The 18,924-nt window shown below is 55.7% G+C and overlaps 8 protein-coding genes across 8 annotated transcripts; 5 read left to right on the top strand and 3 right to left on the bottom strand.

Moving 5' to 3' along the window:
- Window positions 1–8: 8 nt before the first annotated feature.
- On the top strand, window positions 9–1,315 carry CCOS01_13402 (FAD dependent oxidoreductase; the record flags this gene model as incomplete). Its single annotated transcript, XM_060461548.1, has 4 exons — window positions 9–34; window positions 84–221; window positions 280–377; window positions 447–1,315. The coding sequence occupies 4 exons, from the start codon at window positions 9–11 to the stop codon at window positions 1,313–1,315; spliced, it is 1,131 nt and encodes a 376-aa protein (XP_060307976.1).
- A 308-nt stretch (window positions 1,316–1,623) lies between these two features.
- On the top strand, window positions 1,624–3,045 carry CCOS01_13401 (uncharacterized protein; the record flags this gene model as incomplete). The annotated part of the gene is made up of 3 exons (XM_060461547.1): window positions 1,624–1,774; window positions 1,832–2,076; window positions 2,152–3,045. The coding sequence occupies 3 exons, from the start codon at window positions 1,624–1,626 to the stop codon at window positions 3,043–3,045; spliced, it is 1,290 nt and encodes a 429-aa protein (XP_060307975.1).
- A 70-nt stretch (window positions 3,046–3,115) lies between these two features.
- CCOS01_13400 (translation initiation factor 1A/IF-1) lies at window positions 3,116–3,590 on the bottom strand (the record flags this gene model as incomplete). The annotated part of the gene is made up of 2 exons (XM_060461546.1): window positions 3,116–3,215; window positions 3,286–3,590. The coding sequence occupies 2 exons, from the start codon at window positions 3,588–3,590 to the stop codon at window positions 3,116–3,118; spliced, it is 405 nt and encodes a 134-aa protein (XP_060307974.1).
- A 1,398-nt stretch (window positions 3,591–4,988) lies between these two features.
- Window positions 4,989–6,601, top strand: CCOS01_13399 (major facilitator superfamily transporter; the record flags this gene model as incomplete). Its single annotated transcript, XM_060461545.1, has 2 exons — window positions 4,989–5,419; window positions 5,485–6,601. The coding sequence occupies 2 exons, from the start codon at window positions 4,989–4,991 to the stop codon at window positions 6,599–6,601; spliced, it is 1,548 nt and encodes a 515-aa protein (XP_060307973.1).
- Window positions 6,602–7,019: 418 nt separating this feature from the next.
- CCOS01_13398 (2,3-diketo-5-methylthio-1-phosphopentane phosphatase) lies at window positions 7,020–7,883 on the bottom strand (the record flags this gene model as incomplete). The annotated part of the gene is made up of 1 exon (XM_060461544.1): window positions 7,020–7,883. The coding sequence occupies one exon, from the start codon at window positions 7,881–7,883 to the stop codon at window positions 7,020–7,022; it is 864 nt and encodes a 287-aa protein (XP_060307972.1).
- Window positions 7,884–9,555: 1,672 nt separating this feature from the next.
- On the top strand, window positions 9,556–11,076 carry CCOS01_13397 (She9/Mdm33 family protein; the record flags this gene model as incomplete). The annotated part of the gene is made up of 1 exon (XM_060461543.1): window positions 9,556–11,076. The coding sequence occupies one exon, from the start codon at window positions 9,556–9,558 to the stop codon at window positions 11,074–11,076; it is 1,521 nt and encodes a 506-aa protein (XP_060307971.1).
- A 563-nt stretch (window positions 11,077–11,639) lies between these two features.
- On the bottom strand, window positions 11,640–15,468 carry CCOS01_13396 (calcium-independent protein kinase C; the record flags this gene model as incomplete). Its single annotated transcript, XM_060461542.1, has 7 exons — window positions 11,640–11,701; window positions 11,756–12,161; window positions 12,212–12,413; window positions 12,466–13,573; window positions 13,632–14,612; window positions 14,681–14,947; window positions 15,006–15,468. 7 exons carry the CDS (start codon window positions 15,466–15,468, stop codon window positions 11,640–11,642), a joined length of 3,489 nt encoding a protein of 1,162 aa, XP_060307970.1.
- Window positions 15,469–17,922: 2,454 nt separating this feature from the next.
- CCOS01_13395 (uncharacterized protein) lies at window positions 17,923–18,447 on the top strand (the record flags this gene model as incomplete). Its single annotated transcript, XM_060461541.1, has 1 exon — window positions 17,923–18,447. The coding sequence occupies one exon, from the start codon at window positions 17,923–17,925 to the stop codon at window positions 18,445–18,447; it is 525 nt and encodes a 174-aa protein (XP_060307969.1).
- Between the last annotated feature and the right edge of the window lie 477 nt (window positions 18,448–18,924).

Here is an 18,924-nt window from a genome sequence, read left to right as displayed (position 1 = left end):
ATTCCACAATGACCAACAATATTGTTGTGCTCGGGTAAGCAGACAGTAGGCCATCTCAATATTCAATCACTTACCGTGCTCAGCGCTGGCGTCTCTGGCCTGACCGCCGCCCTGCTGCTATCCAAGAGCAAAGGCAACTCCATAACCGTAATCTCCAAGCACATGCCAGGCGACTATGACATCGAGTACACCTCGCCGTGGGCTGGCGCCAACATGCTGCCGTAAGATCACGCACCACCCTCAACGCGAGGGAACATGGAACTAAAGCTAGATTCACAGCATGGCCCTAGAGCTTGACAGCAGATGGGAGCGCAGGACGTGGCCTGAGCTGAATCGTCTCGCCGCCGAGGTCCCCGAGGCCGGCATTCACTTTCAAAGTGTGTATCCATAGCTTGAAATGCTGCCACCGTGCATAAAACCCCTAGAATACTGACCTTAATGTCCAGAGAGCCGCGTCTTCAGACGCAAGAAGGACATGGAGGCCGGCGGCAACCCCTACGACGCGCTCTACGCCGTCGACCCGTGGTACCGCAACGTCCTCCCGGACTACCGAGAGCTCCCAAAGGACGAGCTGCCGCCCAACGCCTACTCCGGCTCCGAGTTCACCTCGGTCTGCATCAACACGGCGCTCTACCTGCCGTACCTCGTAGGCCAGTGCCGCAAGAACGGCGTCGTTTTCAAGCGCGGCGACGTAGCCCACGTCAACGAGCTGACGGCGCTGCACCACTCGGGCAAACCCGCCGACATCATCGTCAACAGCGCCGGGCTTCTGGCGTGCAAGCTGGGCGGCGTGGAGGACAAAAAGGTCATCCCCGCGCGCGGGCAGGTTGTCGTCGTGCGCAACGAGGTCGAGCCGATGGCCACCATCTCCGGCACGGACGACGGGCCGACAGAGGTGTGTTACATGATGACGCGAGCGGCGGGCGGCGGAACGATCCTGGGCGGGACGTACGACAAGGGCAACTGGGACGCCAACCCGGACCCCAACATTGCGATCCGCATCATGAAGCGGTGCGTCGAGCTGTGTCCCAGCTTGACGGGCGGCAAGGGTATCGAGGCGCTGAGCATCATCCGCCACGGCGTCGGTCTGCGGCCGTACCGCGAGGGCGGGCTCAGGCTCGAGATTGACAAGACGACGTTGGCGGATGGCACGCCGATTGTGCATCATTATGGCCATGCTGGATGGGGATACCAGGGGTCCTATGGCACGGCTGAGGGTGTTGTTGAGTTGGTGAACAAGATCCGGGCGGAGAAGGGGGAGAATCTGGCTACTGAGCCCAAGCTCTTTTCCTGGGACCGACCGAGCAAATTGTAGCTTTTTTTGCATATTGAGGTTGGATTTGAGTTTTTGAATGGCAATTGGTTTAAATGAAGCGGAATCAAGAATTGGAAGAAGCAATAATAAACAGTAAGCTGACATTGACAAACCAAAGCCATCTGACAATAGTTGCTTCTTACACCACAGTGTGACCTGTCCCCAAGATGGCAAAGGCGGCACCGTGCAACTTGGACCCTGCAGCCACGAGTGCAACCTCCACCTGCCGTTCGCGACAGCTTTCAGAAGCTCCCCTGTGCATCACCAAGCTTTCCGAGCCTGCGCAATTCAGCCCGTGAAGCCTCACCATGGCCGAACCAGCGCCCCCGATTTACGTGCAAGCGTCTCGCTTTGTGCTGGATGTTGCCAATGGCCGTCACGCACTCTCCAAAGCCATACCACCCGCCCTTCTTGCGCTGGATGCCGTCCTATGTGGGCTCATCATCTGGAAGATCCCCTGTGAGCGGCGAACAACTCCAGAAAGAAAGTGACAGAGTACTGATTGTGGCATTGTAGATACCGAAATTGACTGGGTAGCCTACATGGAACAGGTCTCCCAATATGTATCGGGCGAACGCGACTATACCAAGATCAAAGGCGGCACCGGACCTCTCGTATACCCTGCCGCCCACGTGTACACATACACGGGCCTATACTACCTCACCGACGAGGGCAAGGACATCTTCCTGGCCCAGCAGCTGTTTGCAATCCTATACCTGGCGACTCTTGCCGTTGTAATGGCCTGCTACTGGCAAGCAAAGGTACGCCATCTGCTTCTGCTCCAGAACTACGGGTAGCTAGACAATTGAATGCTGACGATTCTCTCCCGCCACCAGGTCCCGCCCTACATCTTCCCGCTCCTGATCCTCTCGAAGCGCCTCCACAGCGTCTTTGTTCTGCGCTGCTTCAACGACTGCTTCGCGACCCTCTTCCTCTGGCTCGCAATCTTCTTCTTCCAGAAGCGACTATGGACACCGGGCGCGATCCTATACAGCTGGGGCTTGGGAATCAAAATGTCACTGCTACTCGTCCTCCCCGCCGTGGGAATCGTGCTCTTCCTCGGACGCGGCTTCGGTGGAAGTCTTCGCGCGGCATGGCTCATGGCACAGGTGCAAATCGTCATTGGGATCCCCTTTGTCTCGAACAACGCCAAGGGGTACCTCGGTCGTGCATTTGAGCTGTCACGGCAATTCTTCTTCAAGTGGACGGTCAATTGGCGCTTCGTGGGCGAGGAGACCTTCCTCAGCAAGCCCTTTTCAATTGCACTACTAGGACTCCACGCGACGGCCCTGCTCGTCTTCGCCTTGACGCGGTGGCTCACACCCACGCAGAGACCCTTGTCGTCCCTCCTCCCGGCGATGCTGCGGGGCAAGTCCCCCTTCTCGGCGCTGGAGGAGGCCCAGGTGGCCAGCCGGGTGACGCCGCGCTACATCCTAACCACGATCCTCTCGGCCAACGTCATGGGCCTCCTCTTTGCCAGGTCTCTCCATTACCAGTTCTACGCCTATCTAGCCTGGTCGACTCCGTACCTCCTCTGGCGCAGCGGTCTCCCCTTTTACGTGGTGTATATCCTCTGGGCGGCGCAGGAGTGGGCGTGGAACGTCTACCCCAGCACGGACTTGAGTTCGGAGGTTGTCGTTGGCGTGATGGCGGTCACCGTGGCGGCTACGTGGCTCGGCACGGCGGATGAAGGTGCGCCGGCCGAAAAGCCGGAGTCGAAGAAGCGGTGATGCCGTGGCAGTGGTGGTGGTGCTTGAACAGGGGCAAACATTCAAGTCATGTAAAAAGTCGCATTTCGCATCAGTAGTCGTCCTCGGAATCGGATGGCGGCATCTTGCCCACATTGGACTCTTCTTCGTCGCTGTCTTCGTACGTGTTGGTCTTGACAAACTCCTTGGGCCTGGCATTTCGTCAGTCAGCAACCGAAGTGAAGACGCACGTACATCTGCGAATAGTGTGGAAAAGCTCACCAGTAAGCTTGCTTGCGCCAGGCCTTCTCGTCGCGAACGACGTTGATGATTTCGCCCATGACACGCCCGTCGTTCTCCTCGTATCTCTCGGCCAAGACGAAGCCGCCGCGCTTGATCCATATCGTGTTGCGGAAACGTTGGGCGAGCTCGAGGATAAAGTCCTTCTTGTTGGGCAGCTCGCAGGCATAGAGGTTGTTGCCCTCGGCCTTGACGACGCGCACGATGGCCTGGTTCTTTTCCAAGGTTGCCGGAGGGGTCAGAGTGTCTTCAGCCGCCTGAAGGGCGGAGCGCTTTGGTTTGCCCATTGGGTTTATGGCTGGCTGGCACGATGTTCGAGATTGAGCAAGATGATGGGATCAGGGAACTTTTTTTTCTTTTCTGGTGGTGAGTGACAATAGTGGGGTAATTTTTCCGTCTAGGGATTGTTTTTTTTGGAGGATGGAGGCGGGGTGATGTTTACTTTGTGGAGTACGTACTCCGGGCACTTGAAAGCTCAGGTTCTTCCTCTCAAGAGCCATTAAGAAGAATTAAGTCAATCCAACCACCAGACTTGGAAACGAATTGAAACATCCAACTAGACAATACTAAGTCATTGAGACTTAAGAAAATGTAATCAATGTATTTGGTATCACTCCAGGCATCAGAAGGGCTACGGGGTATAGGCATGGCAAAACACCGGCATCTTCAACCGGCGCAAACGACCCGAGCTTCTGCCGGCGGAGCTTCTCCGCGCCCCGGGGACTGGAACACCGACCACCTGGCTGCGCTAACTTGCGTTTTCCCACGCGGTCTCGGGTCCGCGACCCGCGATCAGTCGAGACCAGAATCTGGAAACCATTTTCCTTCCCCCCCCAACCTCCCATACCTAGTGCTCACCTTGCTCTAGCCACTGACGCTGATCAATCATTGCTCGTGACACAACAGCTCGCTCATGATACGGACTCAATGTTTCCAAGTGGATAGAGAACAGTCGTCGTCACCAACAAGTCTTGCATTCGTATCGCTGCAGCAGCCCGTCTGCTTTCACACCGTCTCGAATCCATCCCCAATCGCAATCGGCCCGTCCCCCACATGTCTGCGTTTCCAACCGGGGATATTTATCGAATGCCATCAAGGAGGCTAGACCAACTCCAGCTCGCCGGCCAGAGTACACAGGCCGCAAGTCCACAAGACCGGGACCCCATCTGCTTTCCTCTCACGAGCCTTGAAGGATTTTCTTCCCGTCTTTTCTTTCAAAGCCAGGTGGGGAAGCATGCAGGACTATCTGAACCCTGCATATGCTTCTTGTTCATAGGCTTGAGATAATGAACCCCTCCGACCCGCAAGGTGAAAGGGTCAGGGAGGCTCGCACACCTTACACGCCATGACGCTCTCGGAAAGTTGAACAGTTCTGTCAAGGATCCACGGTGGCTGCTACTATCGTGAGATTTTCCATTACTGTATACTTTTGCTACCTCCTCAGGTGGCCCGTTAGCCTTTTAACCGGATTACCTGCCGTATTTGTAAAAGCTTTCACTACCTGACTGAGGTACCCCGGTGACTCACTTATCTTTCTAGCTCCTCCCACAGATACATGAACCTTTACACCCTTCCACATTGTCAACTTTCCACTCTCACTCCCCTCAACCAAGGCCTTGGCCAGCGTGTTCCCGCCAGAACCCTGAACACAACACCGCCAAGTCCCTCCCTCCTAGATCCCAAACATGGAGGCCTCAATGTTCAAGACCCTCGTCGAGGTCGAATCCCGCGACCTAGACGCCCACCCTCCCCTCCTCCCCGCCGCCCCTGCCAAGGCCGTCCCGCGAACCTACCCGGGCGCACCACACCACCGTGACGGCTCCTCCATTGAGCTCGCCCGCATCGACACCACCGCAGCCAACTACAACAACAAGAGCAGGGCCGGGACACCGCGGGGCAGCGCCGGTCCTTCCCGGGCACAATCGCCGTCCCGGACACCTGGCTCCGGAAGCGATATCGAGATGAGCCGGCCCTCGACGCCGACGGCCTTTGACGTCCTGCAGAGCATCACAGACCCGCACATGAACCGTTACCGCATGGCCGCGTCGTGCCTCATGAATTTTGGCAACGGGCTCAACGACAGCGCGCCGGGTGCCTTGATCCCCTACATGGAGAAGTGAGCCCCTCATACCTAAGCACGCCCAGCGAGTCCGTGAGAACGACAGACTAACACCACATCAGACACTACGACATTGGCTACGCAATCGTGTCCCTAATCTTCATAGGCAACGCCTTCGGCTTCATCTTCGGCGCAGTCTTCCTCGAATCCCTACGCCTCAAGCTCGGCCGCGCCCGCCTCCTCGCCCTCGCCCAATCCATCATCACAATCGCCTACGCGCCCATCCTCGCCCAGGCCCCCTTCCCCGTCGTCGTCGTCTCCTTCTTCCTCATCGGCTTCGGCATGTCCATCACCCTCGCCGTCAACAACGTCTTCTGCGGCTCCCTCCGCAACGCCACCACCGCCCTGGGTTTCATGCACGGCGCCTACGGGGCCGGCGGCACCGTCGGACCTTTGATTGCTACCGCGCTCGTCACGGCTGCGAAGGCGCGGTGGAGCACGTATTACTTTATCCCCCTCGGCCTCGCCATCTTCAACGGCGTGTTCTCGACCTACACGTTCTGGCACTACGAGCGGGACCTCCCCGCCGGCGGCGCCCAACCTACGCCCGCCGCCGAGGCCGCAGCAGCAGCAGCGAACTCGTCCTCCTCACAGCTTCTCAGCATGTTCACCGCCCTCAAAATTCGCATCGTCCTCCTGGGCGCCCTCTTCGTCTTCGCCTACCAGGGCGCCGAGGTCTCCATCTCGGGCTGGGTCATCTCCTTCCTCATCGCGACGCGCAACGGCAACCCGGAATCCGTGGGCTACGTCACGGCCGGCTTCTGGGCGGGCATCACCATCGGCCGGCTCTGCCTCTCGCACCCGGCCCACCGCGTCGGCGAGAAGCTGTTCGTGTTCCTCGCCACCGTCGGCGCGGCGGTCTTCCAGCTGCTCGTGTGGCTGGTGCCCAACGTCGTCGGCCCCGCCGTGTCGGTCGCGATTGTCGGATTGTTGCTGGGGCCGATTTACCCGTGTGCGGCGGCCGTGTTTATGAGAGGGATGACGAGGACGGAGAGGGTGAATGGGATGGGGGTGATTAGTGCGTTTGGAAGCTCCGGGGGTGCGGTGGCGCCGTTTACCACGGGTATGGTTGCGCAGGCTGCTGGGCCTTGGGTATTGCATCCGATTGCGATTGGGCTGTTTGCCTTGATGATGGCTTCGTGGTATGGTGTGCCGCATGACAGGAAGAGGAGCGTATGAATGCTTCACAGAAGTCGTGGTAAATGGGGTAGATCCCAACGACCAAAAACTAAGAGTGTCTGGCCGTATACCACAAATTATATGGCTGGGATGGCAGGAAAGATCCCAGGCTTCCAAGTACTTTGGAAATTGGCGTTAAAATCATGGACTGGATGAGTATGAGTATGAACAGAATCCGGATTGGGGATCTTTAAACTATACTGGCATCGCGTCAATGTCATAAAAGCTGTACACATGTAAAACAGAATCAATCGCAACAGTGTAGTATTGCTCGTTGTATATCCCGTAGACCCAGTCTATGTCTATATCTAATATCAGAAAAGGAAAATCCCTGTTCTCCCATCCTCGCTTTATTGGTATCTATACCGCCTCTGTTCTCTTCCTTTCTAGGTCCCTCGTTCCGTGTTTCGTTCGTTATCTAGTGGATACGTCCCCGCGCGGCGTCCTTGACGCTGAGCTTGCCCTCAACAATCTGCTTAACCGTGGACAGGATATCGGAGAAGTCGTTAAAGGTGACAAAGGAGATGCCCTCCTTTTCGCAGTAGGCGACGAGATCTATCAATCCTGTCAGTGACGTCCCATGAAGAGCCGATGTCGCAACAAACAGAATGAACGATGGCGGGGGCGGGGTAAAATGAGTCTCACCTTTATCGCGCTTGGCAAACAACAAATCCGTCTCGCGCGCAGCAGACAAATCAGAGACACCATCACCAGCATAAAACATGACGGGCCGCTCGGGCAGCGACGAGTACTTGCGCAGCTCAATCGACTTGTCGTGTCCATGGATGCTGTCGTCATGGTAGACAATCTGCCACCCTCCTTCCTCGTTGATACTGGCCTTGCCCTCGCGCGGCGCAACCTGGTTGCTCACAATCTGGATATGCCCATCGACTTCCTCCTCGCCGAGCCACTGCACGAGCAGCGCGCGGATAATAGGCCGCATGCCGCCGGAGATAATCACGACGGGGACGTTATTGGCGCGGCACCAGGTGTAGAACTCCTTGAAGACGGGGTCGAGCTTGACGTTCTTCTTGAGATACTCGATGCACTGGTCAAAGGGGAGCTTGACCGAGTCCATCATCTCCTGGAAGCTGTCGCGGAAGTGCTTCTTGCCCTCGAGGACGAGAACGTTGCCCGCGCGGCGGTTCTCGTAGCCGTATCCCACGTTGTCTGTGAGGAAGTCGTTGGAGTCTTCGAGGGTGATTGTGCCGTCAAAGTCGGTGAAGAAGATGAAGTTTGGGTTCGTGGCCAAGGCCGGGGTTTCGCTGACGTGGGAGCCCATTTTGATGGTCTTGAATGTGTCGGTGTAGTAGACAAATGTCGAAGAGTGCGATTCTTGGAAGGATGGTGAGAATACAAGTGAATGCTTCTCAGTAGGGTGCGTGGGTGGGCGAGAAGTGTGTGTGTGTGTGTGTGTGTGTGTGTGTGTGTTCCTGTCTTGGAGGGTTTGAGGAACTGGAAATTTGGATGGAGGGGGAGGGGTAAAACCAAAAGGCTCGGAGGATTACCAACAGATTTAGTTCAGTTTACAGATCCTTGCATGCGCGAGTACCTTACATGCAGATTGAGAAAAATCCATCAATGCTCAACGTGGAACAGCACGGTACATATCTAGCCGGAGGCTTCGAATCGAGATACTCCGCGCCTCCTACTGCCTGTACCTATTGGTCTTTCTTACTACCAATATGGTCCATCCTTGAAGCAAGCTAGAATACAGCGAGTAAGACTCTTCCCAAGTTCCCAACACTGGGTAATACTTTCCACTGTCTAGTAAACTTGCCCGAGTAAGAGGGAAAATCTACCATTAGTCCCGCTCCAGTGACGACATCCGCCCCTCTTATCCGACTGTCGCTTTGGCGGAGCCTTGCAACGAGTCAGCGCGCGACCAATGGACCCTGAGAGCGCAGATTGCTTTGCAATTGGTTGGCCTTACAGCGCATCTCTAGCGGCCTCTGCCCGGGTAAATGTAGCAGTTGCTTCAGTGCGTTATAGGTAGGCGAGTACTTGGTGGGCTAGTCTCCAAGTCGAGGGCCATTCTTAGTTGCGGGTAACGACACGTGCGGGTGGTGCAGAAACCTCAAGGATACTTTCAGAATAAGGCATGATTTCTAGTCAATGAGCTAAATGGCAGATATTGTCCAGTAAAAAAAGAGTAAGAAAAAGTAATAGAAAGACCGGACTTGTAGTCAAAGCTCGCCCAATCTCATCTCAATACTCTTCTTTGCCTTGCACTTTTATCTCGAGGCTTATCTACAAAGTACTAAACCAAACATGAAGCAACGAGCCTTCTTCGTAGAAACCGGCCAAGGTCATGTAAACGAGTTCTTCGACTAACACTTAGACTATCATGATGGTCAACTCGAATTATGTCAAATGAAAGGCTGATTCCAAGCCAATTTGAAAAGTTACTCGTCATGAGTCTATTGCTAAACAGATCCTCAGTCAAAAGCAGTGCAAATCGGCTCGGTAGACATGCCGGGCCGTCAGTCTTCTTCGCCCTTCTACCGCCCCACTTTCCACACCTTCAACCCCGGCACCGGCCCGACGGGAGCCTCTACATCCTGAACGGCAGGCGGTGAAACATCTCCAAACCCCCAATTGAACCTCTCCCGGCAGAAAACCAGCGCCAGACCCGCCCGGTGCGCTCAACACGATGCCGAGTCCAGCCCCGAAAAAGCCCACTGGCTCCGCCCCAGAAGACCGCAGCTAACCACCTTGCCTTACCTTACTCCTCGTCCAAACTTTTGAACCTCTCTCTCCAAAATCCCTCCCGTCCTCCGTCCGCCGACCCGGCTTCCCCGTGCGTTCTGAACCACCCTCGGCCCATCCCCCAAACCCGCCAATTGGGCCGCTTTCTCTCCCGTCCTTTCTTTCACCGTCGAGGAAAGGAACAGAGAAGCTCGGCTTACTCTGTCCACCATCGTCGTATTCCGACAAACCTTCAACGGGAGAGGATGCACTCCATCGCCAGGCCGGCGTCGCGCCTAGTCCACGCCCGCCTCGGAACGGCACACCTCTCACGATGGAGGACCCTCGCGGCTCCGCCACCTCCGCGCCATAACCTCACATTGTCGTCGTCGTCGCCGCCCCCCTCTCGACGGTTCTACTCGGATCTGCCACCGATCTTCGCCCCCCCGCCGCCGAAGGAAGAGCCAAAGCAAGCTTCTCCGACCTCGACCTCCTCGACGACGAGCAGCGACCCGTCGACCCAGAGCTCGGATGCAGCCACTTCAAGCTCCTCCACAGCTCCCGACTCATCTTCGTCCTCGTCCTCGTCTTCGTCCTCGACACTAGACAATGACACCACCACGAGCTCCTCCTCCTCACCCAAACCCGACACCCCCAAAAACCAATCCCCCGACGACCCCCTCCCAGACACTGCAACAAAAATCTACACCGCCCTCCCCCCAGCCCTCTCCGAAAAACTCTCCCACCTAATGGACACAGCCCAAACCCGCCTCCTAACCGCCTCGACGACCCTAAACACCCTGACCGGCTACGCCCCCATCGAAGAAATCAAACGCCAAAACGCCCTCCTCGAAACCCGCCTCGCCCAGGCCCAAGACCTCGTCCGCACCGCCCGGACAACCTACAAAACCACAAACGCCAAACGCGCGACAACCCAGCGCGAAGTCACAACCCTCCTCGCGCGCAAGGAAATGTGGTCGCCCACCGACCTCGAACGCTTCACCCAGCTCTACCGCCAAGACCACTCCCTCGAACAAGAAGTCGCCGCCGCGTCCGAAGCCTTGACCGACGCAGAACACGCGGAGCAAGCTCTGGGCCAGCAGCTCAACGCGGGGATCCTGAAGCGTTACCACGAGGAACAGATCTGGTCAGACCGCATCCGGCGCGCGTCGACCTGGGGAACATGGGGCCTGATGGGCGTCAACGTGCTCCTCTTCATCGTCTTACAATTCGTCGCGGAGCCGTGGAAGCGCAGACGTCTGGTACGCGGCGTCGTCGAAGAAGAGAAAGCCGTGCTCGAGGGCGTGACGGCCGAGCTGGCGGGGCTCAAGGCCGCGTTGGCGCAGAGGGAGGCGTACGAGGATGCCGCCACGGCCGATGATGTAGCCGCGTACATGGCGTCCACAACGGCGGCGACGACAACACCCGTCGTGGCAGTAGAGGAAGAGACGCCACTGGCCGCGGCGGAACCCACATCAGCAGAGGAGGCGGAGGAGCTTCTGGCAGCCAAGGTCGAGGAGCCGGCCGTCCAGCACGAGATGGAGCGCGAGGTCGCGAGTGCGCTCGAGGTCTTGGAGACGCAAGTCCCCGAGGCGAAATCATGGCGCGAATCATGGCGCGAGCTCCTCGCCGACCCGGAGCTCCTAAAGGCGAAAATCGCCGATTTGTACAGCGAGCGCCGCATCGATCTCCGCATGCGCGATGCGTCCGTCTTGGTTCTCGAGGGCGCTGCCGCTGGGGCGACGTTCGCGGCAGCTCTGGCATTGCTGCTGGTGAGGAGGACATGAAGAGAGAATGAACATCACATCACCACTAGAACGTGATTGTAAATACATCTGTACAATATGATACCATATAGAGAGAGCATGGGGGAAACATCCTCTTCGATATTGGCACAAAAAACAACCACATCGATCCTCAGGACACACGGGGCGAGCAATCTTGTCATCCGCTGAATGTTCCGTCTATTAAAGAAGCTGCGGCAGGGGTGGCGCAAAACCTCGCTGATATACCTCTAGTCACGGTTCCGCCGACTTGGCCCCTTTTTCCAATGTTCACTGGTGAACAGTCGGGGCCATACTACTTTTTGCTTCATATATCGTGTTCGCCCATCACTTCGTTTTTTCCGCCTGCGGTTTATCGTCACAACCCCCGACGACGCGCAGCGTCTTCACGCAGCATCAACAAGCATCGCTCGTGCTGGACATGCCTATATGGCACACATAGAGCTGGCGCTTATCCACGCTGTACCCGCTCGGCATTCTCCCTCCTTCTCACCCTCATCGAAGACGTCACTGAAAGGATCCAGCAACATCCAGGGCTCATTTTCAATCTAGTTTCCATCATGACTCTAGTCAAAGTCGGCAGTGTAAGAGAAACCACGGAACTCTTCTTGCATGGCTTGCGACAAGACTATAGTCTGGTTAGCTGCTGATATATCCGTGATGACAACGAAGATATACATACCTGATTGGACAGGGGTCAGGACAGGTGTAACGCTTGTGAACTCAGAATCGAAGTTGCTGGTATCGGTCGCGCTCTTAATCTGCGGCATGAAAGGCGGCGCAACGCGCTTGTGGTAGATATCATCCCAGTTGATGTTCCTAAAGAACGGTTGGTTCATGATCTCCTGCGCGTCCGTGGGACCGCTTCCAAGACGCTGGTCGGGCTCTCTGGTCAGGAGCTTCTGAAGGATCGATACGGAGTCTCTGGGCATGTGGATGGGGTACAGAGGCTCGTCAGCAAGAATGGCATCGTAAATTTCGTCCTCGTCCTCTCCTCGGAAGGGTGATTGCTGGAGAAGCATCTGGTATATCAAGACACCAAATGCCCACCAATCAACGGCACGGCCGTACTTCTTGTCGAGTAAGATCTGGACCAACAGTCAGCGGGAGTCTTGTAAAGAAAGGTGAATCAATATACCTCGGGTGCCATAAACTCTGGAGTGCCGCAGAAGGTGCTAGTAGTCGAGCCGAACCACATGTCTTCCTTGCAAAGACCGTAATCAGCAATCTTGATGTGTCCGTCCAAGGTCAAAAGGATGTTGTCAAGCTTCAGATCACGGTAGATGACACCGTTCTCGTGGAAGTACTTGAGCGCCAAGCAAACCTCGGCGGCGTAGAACCTAGGATTTGGTCAGTCAATGTCTTGGCGAAAATGGACGAGGGGTTACGTACTGCGCTCGCTTAGTGCCAAACTGGCCTCGCTGAATGTGCAGCATGAGATCACCACCGCTAATGTACTCCATAACGAAGTACACACGGGTCTCAGTCTGGAAACATGCGTGAAGGTTTGTCAAGAATGGGTGCCTCTCCCGGTTGGCGATAAGGAATACTCTCTTCTCGGAGCGAATGCTCTCCACTTCGTCATTCTCAATGATGAACTCCTTCTTCAACACCTTGATAGCATAAAGCCTCTTGGATCGCTTCGTTTCCGCAAGCATGACCTTTCCGAAGTTACCCTTGCCAAGCACAGCCAGGAAGTTGAAATGGTCGAGGCCGATACGTTGACCAGTTCCAGGATCGGTGGCGGAAGGCAACGGCTTACGTCCAGCGCCAGAGCTAGGAACACCCCCAGTTGATGCAATGGGTGAGATTTGAGGTGGCTCCTGCAGCTTAGGCGAGGAGACGGGCGACTGCTGGTACATTTGCTGTTGGGGAGGCTGCTGGTACTGCTGAGGGGGAGGCTGTTGCTGCTGCGGCGGCTGCTGCTGAACAGGTCGCTGCTGTTGTTGCTGTTGCGCATGAGGATGTTGGCCGTATCCAGCTTGCTGGTTGACTTGCGCGTAGTCTGCCGGGTTGTACTTGGGTCCGCCGCTGTTATACGAGTCTGGTTGCTCTGCCTGAGCCGGGTAACCAGGCCGTCCACCGTAACTTGAGTAGTCCTGAGACTGAGGCTTTTGCTGTGAAGCCATTGATCCGCTCATCGCCGCCGTCGCTGCCGCCGCCGCTGCCGTGCTTGAAGAAGTGCGATCAGGGTGCATTGGTCGCTGGCCAGGCGGAGACTGCTGCTGCTGCTGTTGGTACATCAACTTGGCAGCCTCAGTTGCCTCCGGTGACCCTCCAGCATACGGCTGACCTCCACTATGAGGAGAGCCGATAGTGCTAGTTGGGCTTGTCGGCTTCTGCCGCAGTGTCCGATCGCTCAAAGACGTGGAAGTCTTATTCTTGGAGATCATTCTAGTAGACTTGATACCCTCCAAAATCTGGTTCGCCACGGCCATTGACATTCCACAGAAGTCAGGAACAAGGTGTACGCATGCCGCGTGTGCTGTGAGGCCACATTCTATTCAAAAGTCAGCTTTGTCTTTAGTTTGCCCGTTTGGTACTTCTCGCAAACTTACCCGCACATTTCCTGCAGTTCTTCTTGCCAAAAGGCAAAATGTAACCGCAGTGGCAACACCAGTTGGCTGTCATGTTTGAGAAGGCCTGGAATCTGTGGGGGATGCGGTGATTGATCTTCTCTTCGTCCGGATCAGTTTCAGCGTTACTCTTACTGATACATTTGGTGACAACGCTAGAGTAACATTTAGTGTGGCAAGTGTACTTGCAGTCCTCGCACTGCATGCCTGTCGAATATTTGAGGAAGTCTCCGCAAAGAGCGCAGCGCATGATGTTGTAGAACTGGTGTTGGACAAACTTGTGTCCGTACATCTCGTGAACCTCCTCCTTGCGCTGACGAACAGCACCCACACGCCCGAGACCTTGCAAGTTGACGGGGCGGCGAGCGTTGTTTTGCTTGAGGAAACCCAAGGATAGTTGAATCTGACCAGCAGGCTCGAGGTTGAACCAGCCGTCGATGGGCTGCTGAGCGATCGGAGGGTTCGCCATGGGAGGCTGTCCTTGTTGACCTTGTTGTCCTCCAACGCCAGGAGAGGGGGGAGGACCACCCATTGACTGCTGCTGCTGTTGAGGGTTCATTGGGAATTGCGCCGGCGGAGCACCCATACGGTCGGCCGACACCCACCCAGAGCTGTTGATCTCTGCTTCGATCCTCTTTCTTCTCATTTCCTCGGCGATGTCGGAGATTCTGACCCAGAGCATGGCAATAGGAATGGCATGCTCGCCAGGCTTATCATACACTGTAAGTTCGATTTCGTTCGCCTTGTCGACTTCAAGAGTATGGTACTCGGCTTCCCACTTGTCGGTTCTGGTCACTCTCGTGCGGGCGACGACGTTGTCTTCGACCTTGACGGCGATGAAAGTCTCGGGTCCTCGGCTAAAGCGACTCATGGATGCGTGATCAACGTCCTTGATTTGTCCGACACGAATGGTGAGCTGGCCAGAGAGGGGCTTGCGGAGATTAGGCATATTGATAGAGTCATCTAGGAAGTGTTAGCAGGAGCAGTCCGACGAGACAGCTTTCCGCGAGCATAAAAGCTCCAAAACGTACCATCCTGGGCATCAGATGTATCCATGTCGATGTGCAACTCCTCGTAGCGCTTCATAGCCTGCTTCAACAAAAGAATTTTCTGCTTGCTCTCAACTCTTCTAGCGGCAGCATCAGCCTTGCTCTTGCGATCTCCTTCCATGCCGTATAGCTGAACCATCTTCTCGATTCCCTTGAGATACTGCTCCTCCACGTTGAGCTTGAACTGAATCTGCGACAGCATGAGCTGAATACGAGGGCCGAGATAGGGGGTATCATATTTGATAAGATCTGCAGCGGACAATCAGCAACTCAAGTTGGTTGAAAAGGTTTCGGGGGTAATGCGCACCAAGCTTGGTGAAGTTGGGGCGCGGCTTAGGGATGGAGGAAGAGGGGCCTGGATTGGCATAAGGATGGCGGGGAGGCATCAGGTCGGCGTGGCCGCCAATCTGGCTGTACTGGACATTGCCGCCCGACGTTGCGCTCCCGGCACCATAACCGCCACGCTCTGCCCAGGCATTCGCATCCTTGGGGGGAGGGGCGGGCGCATCCTCAACGTCGCCGCTCAGAGGTCTACCGTCACCGGAGGGGGATCCCATGGACATGTTGTCCATACCCCGACGCAGCTGTGCCTCGCGAAGCTTCTCTTCGAAGAATTGCAGGTTTCGACGACCATCGCGCATCTGGGAATCGAGTCGTGATCGCACGGCCTCGTTGTTTGTCTGGGCTCTCATAGCATTGGCGGCGTTGAGGAGAGCCTTTTCGCGCTCAATCTTTTTGAGGATATTTTGGATGGCATCTTCGTCGTTCATTGTGACGGTGGGGTTGCGCGACTCCACGCGCGGGAACTATGTGTTGTGTTGATGTTGATATTTTTTTTGGTTGGAGGGGAAAAGAATGAGCTTTGAAGCTACTTGAGATTTCAAGAAGAGCCCTAGTTGAGGGACTGATGCGTTCAGGTGTAGTGTACGCAGATTCTCTCGCCCGCTCTGTTGTGGTCACCGCAATATCGCGCAGGTGGTGGGCGAGGTAGTGGGTGCGAGGTATGGTATTGATAGGATACGACGCGAGGAGAGAGGATGAGGGTGATCGAGAGCGAGGTAGGTAGGTAAGAGATGGGTACGAGGTTCAGTAGCGAAGTATGCGTATGGATGAATACCGGAGATTCGGCGCCGGAGGGGCTCGGGGTAGGTTGGCACGGCGGGAGGATCGGTCTGTCGGAACTGTCACGACAGAAGATCGGTGGGTGCAGCCAGCCCTCGAGTCGTGAGGTGGTGTTGTTTTTTCGCAGGTTGGGCTGTTGGTGAAGGATGTCGTCAGTGGGTTTTGGAGCAGGACGGGACGCAAAGACGGGGGGTTTCTCGGGAGGGGTCGCTCTCTCTCTTTCTCTCGCGGCCGCCAGTGCGCAGGCGGGCAGAGTGGAGGTGGGTGAGGGAGGACGAGGAGACGGTGGGCAGCGGGAGAGGACGGGGTACCGGAAATGATGTATTTTTTGTGTGTCGTCAGGTCGAAAAGATACTTGCAAAACAAAGTATTCCTCGACCTTCACTTCAAGTCCTGAATCCCCGAGCTGCGGCCTGCCTTTGGGCTGCCCGCTCTGAGTGCACGGGAATTGGGAAATACCTACTGCTACCTAAGGTAAGGTACCTTACCTGAGGTATTGGGTACGTACCTCTTTTGGAGGGGAGGGAGGGGGACGACCTCAGCGAGTCCTGCCTTGCCTGAGGTGCTTCCTGCCGTGATGGAGGGGTGTTACGAAAGCACCCGGCACGGACGAGGCAACTCTGTAACTCGATGTGAAGATGGCAGGCGAGCTAAAAACAAGGTACATTCAGACGATTATTGCAATTAAGGCACCTTACTTTGCCTGCCCTCATATTCCCATCATTTACCACTCGTGCCACTGCAATCCCACAGATCCGAGGGTCAGTAGCTAAGGCCAAAAGATCATCAAAGATATCCGCAATGTTATTTCGACCATCCTCGGGGGGATCCATCGGCGTCTCATCATCTCCATTTCCTCTGATGCCCAACAACACTCGTTGCGGGTGCGCTTACCAGGTTTGTCCCTCTCCCATGCGGGTATCCATGCCCAGTATCCGTAAGGTAAGGCCAGCGCGGATACCTGCCTTCACTGCTACAGCCTACCTGCAACTGCAAACCTATGTACCTAGAGGCTAGAATCAGGGCCAGCTGCTCTAGGATGGCACAAGTTTGATGTCGTATTCTAGGCGATAATGAAAAGGCCGCACTGGCTGGCGAGCTCACTCGCAACTTGCAAAGCAGGGAAGATGGGCGCATAGGGCAGCAAAGCTCAGCTGGACTGTTCCGTTTCTTCCACACCGGCCGCCTTCTATTCGTCCTATCTCAGGCATCTCGGTGTCACCAGCCAAATAGTCGGCAGGCAATGAAACAATTCAACAACTTGTGGCGGCGCCCTGCAGATTCACAGAGGGGAAGACAAAAACTCGCAGAGCTAGCGACCTGCAAAAAGTCCTGGATCGGACGTGGGGCTCCAAGGCTTTCCTAGGACTTTTTTCCTAGGTACCGTACTGTTTCACCGTGGTGAAGATTCATTTCTGCTCTGCGCCAATCATTTTGCTTTCCCGGGTTCAGACTCGCTCTTGTCACTTTAAGCTGATGATACAATGGACAATGTACCTTTGTACACCCACTCTCGGATATATCCACACAGTACCTCTCTCTCATCACATACACTTCACCACACTCTTGTCTGTCTCTCCAGACGAACTCCAATGAGCCCAGTTTCTCGCCGATGGGCCATACATCAAGGAGACGCAACGTCATGGTCACTTATACACATTGCCTGGCAGTCAGTGTTGATAAGGTTCTACCGCCCAGCTGAAGCACTAATCTTGCTTTATGGAGGCACGGATACTGTATGGCATTGTATAAAGCGGACGGTACCTGTACCACCATCTCCAAGTCTCGGGGAGTTTATCGGCCCAGTTTTCCCAACACGGCCCATCCTCGCAGTCGCCGGGCTTGCAGCAGCTGCATCATCGCCCGATCCCCCATCACGACCACCACGCACAAATCACACTTCACACACGCGCTGCCCGTCACCTTGCCATGATCTGATGATGCAGCCCTAGGTCTCCCGTCTTCCGTCTCTACGTCTAGCCCTGCTCTAGGTAGTCTGTTTTATTTACTTTTCGTACAGTAAGTACAATGGGACGCATGATCCCAGGTTCACGCTGACTACGCAGGATTCATCCAAGTTGCTTCTAAAAGCCGATAATCCCATGAACGATACCGAGCACATGCCAATGTTCCATATTCACCATTCTACCTCTCAGTATACACCAGAGATGCCCGTCATGCTCTTCTCCACCACCAGCAAACGTCTCAAGCATCTGACAGATTCCTCAATCCAAGAGGCCTCCTCGCCAACGCCATCGCCACAGAGCTCTATACACCACCGCCCACCTCGCGATTTGGGGGTTTTTACCACCGGCCGACTTAGCCTCCCGGCTGACACCTCTGCCGGAGAGGTCTCGCCAAAATGCCCCTCCCGCCACCACACAGCTGCCGGCCGGCCTTTCCGGCCCAACGCCGCGCCACACCGACGGCCAAGTCCTCAGCCCTTACTCCAGGCACTAACACCACAAATCTTCCCCCAGATTCCACACACACGCACACACACCATCTCTCACCCACACCTCCGACGAACTTCGATAAATAATCAAACACGCGGGTCCCCTTTTTCTGAATACGAACTGACAACAGTTGACCTACCTCTTCCGGACGAGGAAAATGTGGATAGCTAGCCCATCAACCCCGAATCCGGGTCACCGCCTGTTACTTCCTCAAAAGTCACCTCTCATCCTATCGTTCTCGTCCCAATCATAAACAAGATCAACGGAACTTCCAAACCACGGCTCAGCATGTCATTTGTAACGCTTACCTGAAACAAACTTACCAACCAAGCAGCTCACTCACTGTCAACCACTACACGCGGCTCAGCTGAACCAAGCACACTGGAGCACATTGAGCCGCCAAATGCATACTCAAGAGGTTAATGCCAGCCATGGAAACACAAGTGACAACAACCACTATGACTTATCCGAGGGGGTGGGAGAACACGTAATTCCAACCCGCCAACTTCGAGGGCTTGACGTCGCGGAACCGTTTCGACCCACCCTCGCTCCGCGGCCGCCGTCCAAGGTGGCCCCCTTCCCCCAACCCACCCGGTCCGCGTAATGCCAGAGAAACCTCCCGAGCGACGAGGTGGGATGTTGTAATCC

This window comes from Colletotrichum costaricense, assembly GCF_030867565.1.
Source record: "Colletotrichum costaricense strain IMI 309622 chromosome Unknown Scaffold_17.1, whole genome shotgun sequence".
NCBI lineage: Eukaryota > Fungi > Ascomycota > Sordariomycetes > Glomerellales > Glomerellaceae > Colletotrichum > Colletotrichum costaricense.
Note: the sequence above shows the minus strand (reverse complement) of the source record. Positions and strands in the feature narration are given on the sequence as shown.